Source organism: Lactuca saligna, chromosome 1, assembly GCF_052625555.1.
Source record: "Lactuca saligna cultivar CGN05327 chromosome 1, ASM5262555v1, whole genome shotgun sequence".
In the NCBI taxonomy this organism is placed as follows: domain Eukaryota; kingdom Viridiplantae; phylum Streptophyta; class Magnoliopsida; order Asterales; family Asteraceae; genus Lactuca; species Lactuca saligna.
The window spans coordinates 90,545,342-90,558,359 of NC_136417.1; the positions used below are offsets into that span (position 1 = coordinate 90,545,342).

The 13,018-nt window shown below is 34.6% G+C and overlaps 1 protein-coding gene across 2 annotated transcripts; it reads right to left on the bottom strand.

The window, feature by feature from the left end:
- Nucleotides 1–937: 937 nt before the first annotated feature.
- LOC145041366 (disease resistance protein RML1A-like) lies at nt 938–9,424 on the bottom strand. Of its 2 annotated transcripts, none has more exons than XM_078989393.1 (8): nt 9,265–9,424; nt 7,622–8,285; nt 5,439–6,561; nt 5,031–5,354; nt 4,048–4,950; nt 3,336–3,957; nt 2,898–2,965; nt 938–1,169 (listed from the first exon to the last, which is right to left on the bottom strand). In XM_078989393.1, exons 2-8 carry the CDS (start codon nt 8,173–8,175, stop codon nt 1,137–1,139), a joined length of 3,627 nt encoding a protein of 1,208 aa, XP_078845519.1. In that variant the 5' UTR covers nt 8,176–8,285; nt 9,265–9,424; the 3' UTR covers nt 938–1,136. The 2 variants fall into 2 exon arrangements, with proteins under 2 accessions (XP_078845519.1, XP_078845525.1); XM_078989399.1 differs by lacking the exon at nt 938–1,169 and adding an exon at nt 2,631–2,803.
- Between the last annotated feature and the right edge of the window lie 3,594 nt (nt 9,425–13,018).

A 13,018-nucleotide genomic window follows, 5' to 3' on the forward strand; every position in this document is an offset into this window, starting at 1 on the left:
TGTTGATTATTGTCATAAAAGTAGGCAAGCTACAAGGAATCATAATAACTGTTCTCATGATAGTAACTTTTTATAAATGTTTTTTTTTTTTATGTTTCAAAAACCTCATTGACAATTTCATTCCATTTCTCGGTTGAGTTTCATAGATCATCAAGATAATGATGATAAATATAAGAAGCAAGTCCCTAAATCGCAACACAATAGCAATCGCCTTAATCTTTTCCTGAAATATAACAACCAGCTAAGATCGGGATAATCAGCAGAGCCAAAGTACTGATTACTATTAAAAAAAAAGTAACACCTCAAAAGTTAATCCAAATCCATTGATCGTTGAAAGTTGCCATGCCACCACTATGTAAATCATAATAAATTAATAATCACGTAAGCTATCTTCCCTTGTTTAAAATTAACCATTTCATCCTGCAAATTGTTCCATTAACTGTGAATGAAAGTGCCAAAATCGTGATACTTAATGCCATTAACTACTTGTAGATTATTTTTAATACCATAGTGAAAGTTAGCCCTTAATTTTAACCCCTTCTGAAATAATAACCGAGATTCCAATTCAGTCTGCAGTGAAAAAGGAAACAAGAGAAGAAAAAACTGTATGTCTAATGTCTGTTGTGTAATAAGTAAGAATCAACAAGCATAACCGACAACATATGTTGTAACAGCAACACAGAAACACAAACATTATGAAATTAGTGGCTTTTATTACCAAAATAGCAGCAAGGAAATGGACAAAGTTGTGGCTACAAAATTAACTTTCCCAGTTATATCACTTACAATTTCACCTTTACTGAACAAATAGCAGAAAAACATTGAACCCGGACAATCATGGCAACTCATCAATCACATTTTAGTATTTTCTCTCAATCAGATGAACCAAATAAACAAAATAACAAAAGTAATAAAAACAACATTACGACTTACATCATATTCCTTACATGTGTATTAATTAACTGAAAAACCTATTATATTGTTTTCCCCTGTTTTTGGCAATCAAAGATACAATTATCAAAACAAAAAATGAAAAGATAAATCATTACTATAGGTGACAACAAGCAAACCATCTTAATTCTTCTGGAAAAATTGGGAAAATGTACTGCTGCCTCTCTTTCTCATACGTTCTCACGTCAAGGATGAGACCTTGAAGATTCCTCATTACCCTACGGAGAAAGGGCAAGTAAGAAAATTATAAAATCTCTCAAAGTATATGGACAATATAATACAAAATGCTATGAAAACGCATACAACAATTTTAAAGCATCAGCTACAGAGTCACTAACTGAAACCGTTGACTTGCATAGTACGACTGTTAGCAAGGTGAAAAGGCTTCAAGTGAAAAAAATGTAAACATTAAATTTATGTCAAGTGTAGGATGTTAATAGTAAACAGTGAGAATTGTAATCTAAACATCTAAAGATCTTAGCAGTTTATCAATACATGGAGAAGTAGCATACCACAAAAAACTGATTGTTCAAAGTCCAATACAATGTGGTGGACCATTGCCATTAATAAGGGGGAATTCAATGACCAATTGTAGTCAAAAAATAGTTCAAGGTTATATAATGTTTATTGGAGATAATACAAAATATGAATCGAATCAAAGTGCAGTTGTGGTAAATTTACCAGAGATAGAGGTTGAGGAAAGTTGGGTTCCAAAAAATGTTATGGAATTTTGGATTTTCTAACAAAGAAGTTCCACAAATTCATGAAGAATCCAAAAAGAGGAAATCATCTTTTACAAAAGATTACAAAGATAAAGAAAGTTTATAGCCCTATGAAAGCTGAACTGGCCAGCGATTATGTTGTAAGTTTCACAAATATGGCAGAGAAAAATCATTTTTCCAATGATTGAAATGCATAAAAAAAAAAATAAAAAAAAAAAAAAAAAAAAAAAAGAGTGATGAAAAATGGGTCATATAATTTATAGAAATATAAAGAAGCTGAAATGAATGAGAAAGTGCACATGGGACAAATGTGGTCTGGTCATCATCTGATGAGTGATGAGGACTCTAATAAACAAGCCTACTTCTTTCTTAGGGTAGCTAATCCGATATCAACAAACTCATCAATGGATCAAGTATTTGATTTTCCAATTTTAATATTTTTATTAATGAACTCAAAAAGCATCTTGCAAATGTTACCACTAAACATGTAGAGAAATATATTCAAATTCAAAAAGTAGAGGAAGATGAAATGTAGGTAAATGATTTGGTGGAAGTTGAGATTGAGGAGGCCCTTAAAGCAAAGACTAAGACTTTAGTAAAGAAGTACAATAGAGGTATTGTATGAGATTTTGAGGGAAGAGAAAACTGAATTGTATGATTAATATTCTCAACAACAAAAAATCGATAAATCGACTCGATAGTCTAAAATATTTGAATCATAAATATTTTGAAATTAATTTTGTTGATGGAAAAAACTTAAATTCGAAAGATACAACCACAAGCCCTTATAAGGATGGTTCTATTTTGGTAAGTGTGATCAAAAAAATTTAATTCAAAAGCAAATAAAAATAATTTACAATAATTACCTAAGATATTATTATTTGATATAAAAACAAACAAAAATGAATAAAAGCCAAAAGACCTTGATAACAACCAAAAACACCAAATGTAGAGCCCTAAATGAACGAATTATGTATATGTAATTGGTGTGCTCCCACTCTAAGATTAAATAGTTAGAGAAAATTAGACAAATTTCATGCCCATCATATCAGCCCCAACTTTGTTTTGACGTTATCTTTTTCAAGCAAGCATTCATTGCAAGGCTCTAACTCCTCTTATTTTGATGCATCCTAAACCAATCAAAGATATGATATATAACATACTTTGATGTGTATGCCGTTTATTCATGTAATGATAGAAAGGCTTGGATGTCAAAAAATATACCTCACATGCTGGACCAAGTATGTCAGGCTTCCTTGGGGATAAAGCTCTAAACCACCCTTTCTCTTTTACTGAAAAAAAAAAGTATATAGTATGTTCAGTTATTATTCAGAAACATCCACGTGGACAAAGTAGTTTGTATTGGGTCCCGAGATATTTATGTGATCGAACATATCAAGACTTAATCAGTTAACATAGATCCATTCATAAGGATCATTATTTGGGTCGATTCATTTAGAAGTAAGAAGTAGAATTTTTTCTTTCATGTTTATAAAAACAAACTATTATAGTAAAGGTCAACAAAATCAACGATGAATGGGTGGATTTGGGTTATATGATCCATTTATTTATCTACTAAAAGTAAATGGGTCATTCTCCATCTATCTAAAGAACTTGGGTCATGGATGAGATCATTATATATTTAATAAAAATGACATCTACCTTGAAATTTGGCGCCCTCTGTAACGAATTCACGATGATATGGTAACAATCTAATCATGGTGGAAAAAAATAGCTTGTGGTTTAGGATGTATTGTCCTGTTGAGGTTTGAAAAGGAGAGAGATCCCCACCAATTCTGTGATTCCATGACTTATAATAACCCAATGCATCTTCTTCTTCTTCTTTTTCTTCTCCATCATCATACACTAGACTCACTCCACACTCCTTTACAAGTTTATCATACCGTGGTGTAACATTAATAATCACGTGGTCACCACCCTCTATCTCATTCATCCCAAGCATCCAATGACTTAAAACTACCCAACACGTTTTACCTTCAACAACTATATCCTTGTGACGTTCGTATATCCACATACGGTTCTTTGTTATATTACTAATTGTCATCATTGGCCATACAGGGGCCTGACCATATTTAAATGGAGACCTCTCATCCAAACCTCGCCATCTCTGCACAAAGCAGAAGTTGAGACCTCTAAGCTTGTTTGGAGATGATAATGATGGGATGGTAAATGATATTGATGGCCCCACACTTCTATAACTAAACCAACTCGGCATATCCTCCGCCTCATACTTTGTGCTGAATATTCCAAATTCATAAAACAACTGCCAAACACAACCACCTTAATTAATCACCATAGCAATTACATTATACATGTTCACATTAAGTCAGACAGTTATGTTAACAAGACAAACCTGGATTTTAGATTTCAAAGGATTAGTTCTCATATGCTTGTTGTTAAGGGAATCTAAATTATTCCAACCCAAGCTGTGTAATACCTTTTCCTCAACATTCACCATTTCTTGCATTTTGATGATGCCTTCAATTTCATACGACCCGGGTGCGTAAGCTACCCAGTTAACAAATGGTAACTGGAGTGCGGACATTTTTGGATCAAATACAACTTTTTCTACGTAATACACATCATAAGGATTAATAGACAACTCTCTTAGTGTATGTGGAGGATACACGACTGACTTCAACTTTTCACACTTCCCCATACTAAGTTTCTCAAGTCTAGGAAGGGTTCTCACACAACTTGGCATAGAACTGATAGGATTTCCATCTAAACATAAATCCTTTAACATGAATAGATAACTGAAGTCCATGGGAAAGGATTTATGGGACAAATTATTATTTGCAAGTGACAACCTTACTAAAGATCTTGGTAAAGACATTGTGAAGGACTTCAAATCACTTGGTATAGCACCCACAAAGGAAGAGAAAGAGGGTCTTTTATTTATGTAAATGTTGCTGGTTTTGCACAATTCCAATGATCCAATATCCTTAATCTGGATTCGAGATTCGCCGAGACTACAACCATCTAGCAACACTGTTTTAACCTTCTTCAACAGGCCTAAATTTCTTGGAAGTTTTTCAAGCTTCTTGCAGTAGCTTAGATCGATGAGGACAAGTTCAACACATTGCTCAATTGATTCACAAATATTAAGCAAACCAATGCAATTTCTAAGTAATAACCTCTCAAGCGCAGGGAGTTGTTGAAAGTCACCAACACTATGAAGTTGTTTGCAAAAACTTAAATTAAGAATCTTCAGTGAACCAAACAATATTTTCTCTTTTGAGCACGATCCATCCAACTACAGAAATGAAAATAGGTTAGTATAGTACTGAATTTCATCAACTCTCATGCATGAATAATAAATGAAGACAAGTTTACATTCTGCCTCTTCTCTAGTCGTTGTGGATTACTATAACTAGCAAAGATTGATTCAATATTGCTATATGACATGTCAAGAGCAACAAGATTCTCCATAGGTAAGTCTAAAGGTATAGACTTTGAATGAAACCCATGCATACACAAGCCTCTTAATTCCCCTGGAAAGTTTTCATAAGACCCATGCATGTGAACATAATTGAGTTGTAGTAGCATAAGACTATTCATGTAACTCAATGCATCTGTTTTCAGCTCAAATGATGCTCCCAACTTCTGGTTCTCAAGCATGCGCATGTCAAGGGAAAGGCCTAGAAGATTTCCCTTACCCTAAGAAGAAACATAATGCAAACAAACAAATTAGGCAAAACAAAATTTTTTGGACATGTACACTACTGAGGCATGGCCTCTTACCTTTTTTTGTTTCAACACTCTAAATGACTCCTTATGACACCATAATAGACTTCGCTTCCATGGCTTATCAGGTGATTCTTGATGTACTTCGAATCTTCCCATCTCTTGAACCAACTGATGCATCTTCAATTCATTATTCTTTCCAATACTAAGAAGACATCTATCAATGAGATTCGGGATTCCGGATCTTGTGTTTATTTCACATGCCTCTAATATTGTTTCGCTAACATCTCTATCTATTCCAACGAAAAAACAAGAAATATACTTAAACAATTCCTTATCGTTTTTAGATGGCAAAGAGTTGTAGCTCATTCTCAAGATATTATTTACAGGGGAACTAACTTCTTTCTTTAGCACTTCTATGCACCCTTCCCAATACGACACGTCCCGATTATGCAAAGACTTGCCCAAAACTTCAAGAGCCAATGGGTGCCCTTTACAATACTTCACAAGCTTATCTGACACCTCCGCATAACCTGCCTTGGGATCGTTAGACATGAATGCATGGGAACACAAAAGTTGTCGTGATTTAGTCTCATGTAAGGCTTCAACGAAGTGTTCTACATGGTTGGGTTTAATGTTCGTTTTGAATAGTCCACAACTCTCTGTTAACAATTTGTCCTTTGTTGTTATTATAACTTTGCTTCCTGGATGAAAACCTTTCCTTCCAAGTAATGCATCCAACTGAGCAACAGTACTGATATCATCAAGAACTAGAAACACCCTTTTATGTGTTAGTGCATTCTCTATCTTTGCGGTGTATATTGAAACATCATGAGCTTTAATTGAACTTGTTTTTGAAATGCTATTGCAGAGTTGTTCTTGTAAATCAAGCAACCCATTAAACTTTCCATCACATATCCTACTAATATCTTCGATACAAGTGCTTTTATCGAATTCATGACAATATATCCCATAGACATGTTTGGCTAAAGTTGTCTTCCCGATCCCACCTATACCCGAAATAGTGAGTATGTCTGCCTTATGTGAGGATCCATCATTCAACCATGAAGTGATGAAGTTAATGGAATAGTCCATCCCGGTTAGTAAGGGCCGAACACTCCGTACATGTAATCTACGGTAGATGTCCTTCACAATTTCTTCAATGAACTCCGTCTCAACCCTGAAACTTGATTTAATAAGAATTACAAAACACAATCCACAAAACTTACAAACCAGATTTGGAGGTCTTAATTATATAAAGATCCAAATCAAAATTATATCATAGTTATTAATTTTAGTAGGTTCTTCACAACAAAACCATATTGTGTTTGCACTTAACCATATAAGTATCTAACGTGTAAGTTTCTAAATATATGTATAATAAGACCAAAGTTTCCAATGTAATACAAGATTTCACTAATGGGCCATCTAACTTGAAAATGATCCTCACCCAGTACCACACACACCATACACCTGAGCCCAATTTGGATAAGCATAAGCCTTGGATAGTCTATAGAAGGAAAATATTATTTAGGGAAAAGATTTTGCATGGCGTGACCTGTCTAGAATTTTCCTTGGAGAATTATTGTTCATTGGCTTCAAGCTTTGGCAGGAGGAATTCACACACTGAATTTCCTTTATTATTGTTTTGAATCATTCGCTTTCAATTTTCTTTAAGTTAATACATAAATCCCTCTCTTTCAAATTCATTTACTGTTACATTTGTTTTGAGTCAAGAACTTCAAATATCAGGCTCTACCATAACTCCACTATGTTTCTACAAGAACATAAAATTTAACTATGAATGTGGTGCGTCTGAAAAAGTGGCAGTTATAGGTTATCTTTTGCTGCTTACAACAGGTAAGAGAAGTTATTAACATAAAACACACTATGTTTGAAAGTCGTGTTGTATATTTAATAGTAGACGCATAGCAAACAGATCAAATTTGTTTTTTAATAGAAGCATATAAAAATAAACGAAATGGTTTATCAAACTGGACTAACCTATGAATCTATGATAAAATACAAAATGCAAAACAAGTGTGAAAAAACTATCATGATGGTAATCTATCTATATAAACTGATTATGGGATCACATGACACGATACTTAGATTCACTTTGTGCATCATCTACATTATCCAAATGCATGAAATATACACCAGTTTTATGATACTAAAAAACTTATCGAAACGCATAGTGAGAAAATGGTGTATGAAAATATGTGTAAGAAAGTTGTTACCTTCCATTTACGTCATTTCCTTTTATACTAGCAACTTCTACAAGCGCCTTATTCCATCGTTCGATCTTTTGAACCCATTGACTTCTTTTATTTTCATCTGTCTCTTCATCCATTTTCTGTTTATGCTTAGACATTGCATCTCCAAAGCTACTTTGTTGCTTCATAACATGGTTGGGATCCACATGATAAAAGATGGGGATGACAATATGGTTGGATGTCATACGCTGCTCAAGGATCAATACCAGTTCATCGAGGCACCATGTTGAAGTAGCGTAATTCTTGGAAATAACGATAATAGAAGCCCGGGATGCCTTAATAGCACTCTCTAATTCTAGTTTCAGATGTTCTCCTGTTTCAATCTCTTCATCATCCATGAAGGCAGTGATATTGGCATCAATGAGGGCCTTATGAAGGTGATCAGTGAAACTACGACGAGTATCGAAACCTCTAAAACTTAGAAATACATCATATCTATAAGCATGAGTTGATGGACTATAGCCATGAGTTGATGAAGAAGATGAAGATCCTTCTGGAACTTCAGATAGAACAACCATTATGAGTTATGTGTTGATGACTCTTCACCCTTCCCAAAATTTCTGAAAATCCTATCGTAAGATGGTTTCACCGGCTTCCCTCACTTGTGCTTCGATATCAGGAAATGTCTCTACATGAAATCCAAATAATCAATAGTTACAATATGCAACTTAAGTCTCATCAAACAGTTGAAACCTCAATAATAATAACTTCAAGATATTAAAAAATAAAACTTTTTAAGTGATTACAATACAATACATATGCACCTCTGAATTTTTACATGTGGATTAATACACCCCAAAAAAATTTAATGTTCAATATATGAACTCTAATTTTGTTAATATACCAATATTACCCAGAAACTTCGAGTTTTGAGTTGATTTTGATGCTATATAGTGCATAATGTGTATATGTGTCTTTTAACCCATGCTTTTGATTTTTTTGTTCAAAGGCCATTCTAAACTCGGTGGTTTTGTGTGCGTGCGACATATGTGAATCAAGCTTAGGCATCTAAACACTGGAAAAAAAACACAACAAAAGCTGCTAGCTGCCGATGTGTTCCAAATATGAAAAAAGGCTGTTGGGGTCTTCTTATTTTAAGCATAAACAAGTTGATTAATTTCTGTAACAGCAATCTCATGAAAGTAGAACTTGAATGAAAAGTTATTGGATAGGTTAACTACTATGCCACCACTGAAATTTAGGTACCAAAGATGGGGTAAAGAGGGTAATTATGATAAATAAAGGAAGGCTGCATATTTGAGGGGTATTTTTGCCCTTTACTGTTTATTCCGTTGGTTTATATATAGTGGGACGCGTGGTTTGTAAAAACATCCAATCATTTGCTCAAACAATTTTGTTTCTTTTTTTTCTAGGAGAGTAGCTTGTGGAACAGCTTTATTGTTACAAATTAAACACTATCAGTATTAGAAAACCATTGATCTTATTACTCTTGTGTTATTTTGGTTTGTTTTTCATCTTTGAGTTGAAAAAATTCAATCACATATTAAGGAAATAAACAGATGATTATGATGTGATTTATGATTAATAAGATGACACTATCTAACAACATGTGAAACAAACTTCTAAGAATGGACCTTCATAGTTACCTGCCTTCACGAAGACAAGGAGATCTGAAGCAACGATGATAGAGGATGAACCAACAGTGATGAGGCTGAGAAAGATGACGAGTAAGCTAACAGGCGATAAGTCGGCAGGGAAACAGCGAGCCAATGAGGAATGAAAGGAGACGGGTAGAGAGGAGAATCAACGATCGTGCGGCTTCATGGTATTTTCTTCTTCCTTGTTTATATTATTTTATCTTTAATTTAGTATTATATATTATATATTTAGGACAACGCAAACTCCAAGAAAATAACCATATTTATTAACGAAAAAGTACAACTAATTATAGAGGGAATTTTTAATAACTACTGGTTAGTCATTTTGTGCGTTATGGTGGTAAACTTCTTTGTAAAGTAGATTATAAAATTATAAAAATAAAATTTCGATGTAAATAATTACATGTAGACAACAAAGATAAAAAAAATAAGATTTGTAAGTATAAATATATATTTGGTACAATACCACAAATGAAAATTAATTGAGAAATTATAATAATAATAAACAATATTAATAAAAACAAATATATATATATATATATATATATATATATATATATATATATATATATATATATATATATATATATATATATATATATATATATATATATATATATATATATATATATATATATATGGGAACTAAAACATTACTTTTAAATATAATAAATGAATCGTAACTTAAAAATTCCAATAACTTACCATTAAAATTATGAAGGATGAAAACTATTAAATCAAACCCTTAGAAAAGAAAAGTGTAAATATGAAAGTCTATCTAAAGGCAAAACTTCTATTCCAAAGAGTTGTTTAACGCATCATTATTATATGTTGTAACAGTTACAATGTGATCAATCTAGCCATTTTTAGCCCATAATTTAATAAACGAAATGAATAGTACTTTATACTCACAATCTCAAACTTGCAAATTAATAATAATAATAATAATAATAATAATAATAATAATAATAATAATAATAGTTAGAGCAAGGTAAGTATAGATTTACGTAGTTCCAAAATATGATGAAGGTTGTCGAGATGGAATTGATGGACGCTCGGGAATGTTAGTGGCCTATGGTGTATTCTCGTGAAAAGTATAATTCTTCACCGTAGAATAAAATTGACTCTTCCAAAGTTGATAAAGCTCTCTGACTAGTCTCTAGTAGAAGGCGAAAGCTCTATCATTCGGTGGCCGACCTACTTTCATTAAGTCACTCCTTAATAGCTTACCAACATACTACCTCTCTTTGTTCAAAGCATCTGAAGGTATCATTGCTGAATTAGAGAAACTCCGTAGAAGATTTTTGTGGGATGGTGATGATACAAAATCAAAAATACATCGGATAGCATGGGCCAATGTAGTCTGTTGATAAATCAAAATGAGGTCTTGGAGTTGGTATTCTAAAAGCGCAAAACTTGGCCTTATTAACCAAGTGGTGGTGGAAATTGAAAGCAGGGGATTTTTGTCTCTTGAAACAATGCATCGTTTCTATCCACAATCTCATCAAAAGACCAGTCACAACGATTGCTAAAACTCAAATGGTGTTTGGTGTAACATAGCCAAAGCAATTAACCTCTACCATCCTTTGATGTAAATTATCACGAGTTGTTCACTGTAAATCCAATTTCCAAACATAGTTTCCTTTTCTGGAAAGACAGGTGGTGCGGGGACTTAACCTTACAAGAGCGATTCCCACGATTATATGATCTGGAAAAATTCAAGTTGTGCCTAATTTCGGATAGGATTCAAAGTAATGGCCACACATGGAACTGGAAGAAACAATAGATGAATGCTGAGCGTCTGTTGATTTCTTGGCTCTTTGTTCGTTAATTGCAAATGTCAACATAACACCAGCAGAAAATGGACTAAACTTCACTCTAAATAAGGATGGCAGGTACACAGTTAAAACTCTAACGAAACTGGTGGACTCAAAAAATCGCAGCCCCTAGCAACAATGTACAAATTAACTGGTCTAAAGCGGTACCACTCAAGATTAGATGCTTTATATGGAGGGCAATCCCTGACAGAATCCCAGTTGCGTCGAATCTGGAAATGAGAGGTGTCATCTTACAATCATCTATGTGCCCTCTTTGCAAAGAAGAAAAAGAAACAGGTAAGCATTTATTGATAAAATGCAAGATAGTGAAGGAGGCGAGGGATTGGATATTAAAATGGTGCGGCATACCCACGATATCTTTTAACAACATGACATAATTACTAAATTTCGCGGCAAATTGGGGCAACTGTCCCGCAAAAAATAAAGGCTCAATACGGTGATATATGTTTTATTATGGTTTATTTGGATAGCAAGGAACAACATGGTGTTTAAGCAAATTCGTGCATCTCCTGCACAGATTGCATATGAGGTGATCTTTCAAACATATGTGTGGTTCAAATATAGAACTACTCAGGCTATAAATAGGTGGATTGATTGGAGCATATCTTCATTTTTTTAGAATTGTCATATTGTATTCTCCTTGTACTTTGCTCATGTTCTAGCTTGTAACATCCCGAAAATTATGGACCAAAAATTTCATTTTTAATTAAGTGATTTGCAAAACGTTTGTAACAAAATATCATTCGACCATATCATTTAATAAAACATGTCTCGCGTTTGTAAACCAGAACGTAAATCATAATAATATCAGAGTACAAATCCCAGAATGTCTCATAGTGCGGAAAAACAAGAGCATGTGTGTGATATGCCGCTACCGCGCCAGCTCCTTCCCCTTGGCTGAAGAGGTACCTGAAACAACAACTAAAAACCGTAAGCACGAAGCTTAGTGAGTTCACCTATCGTACCGCATACCAAATAACCACATAACATACAAATATTGTCAGGCATATCTGGGTGCCCGACCTACGCCTTCAGTCCTCTCGACCGGATACTGACTAGCATATCTGGGTGTTGGTCTCCCCTTCGGTCCTCTCGACCGGATACTGACTAGCATATATGGGTGCTGGTCTCCCCTTCGATCCTTTCGACCGGATACTGACTAGCATATCTGGGTGCTAGTCTCCCCCTCGGTCCTTTCGACCGGATGTTGGGGACTATTTCACCCCTACCACTACCACATAACACATATCACATAATCTATTTAGCATGGCTAGACATGACTGCCCCTTCGGCCCTATCGACCGGTAACCTGGGGACTATCTCCCCTACTATCGCTAGCATATAACATCATACCATACAAACACATAAACATAACATACGTAGTGGCAACCCTAGATGAATATCACAGAGACAATCATCTAATCATACAATTCCTACTAGTGGTCCGACATTGTGGCCTTAGCCCCACTGCTATTAGAAGGTAACTCACCTCGAAGTAGCTGCCGAAAGTCTGCTTGCAGAGCGCCTGACTGCTGAACCGGAACTCCCCGGCTACAATTTCCATAAACACTAAGTCAAATACTGATAACTAATCTTAGGGTAAAATGAGTATTTTACCCCTGGTCAAAGTCAACTTCCTGGTCAAAGTCAACTTCCTGGTTGACCGGACTCGCCGAGTTGGCTCGGCAACTCACCGAGTCCCTTCCATCTGTTCTAGTTCTATACCCGTTTCTACTCGTCGAGCTTAGCGAAGAATCGATGCGTTCTTCTTCGATGCACAAATACTAAGTCCAAGTTCATTCGACTCGCCGAGTTGAAGAACAACTCGTCGAGTCTAAGGCAATCTTTATCAGACTCCCCGAGTTGCTCATCCAACTCGGGTCCACGGCTATCTTCATAGGACT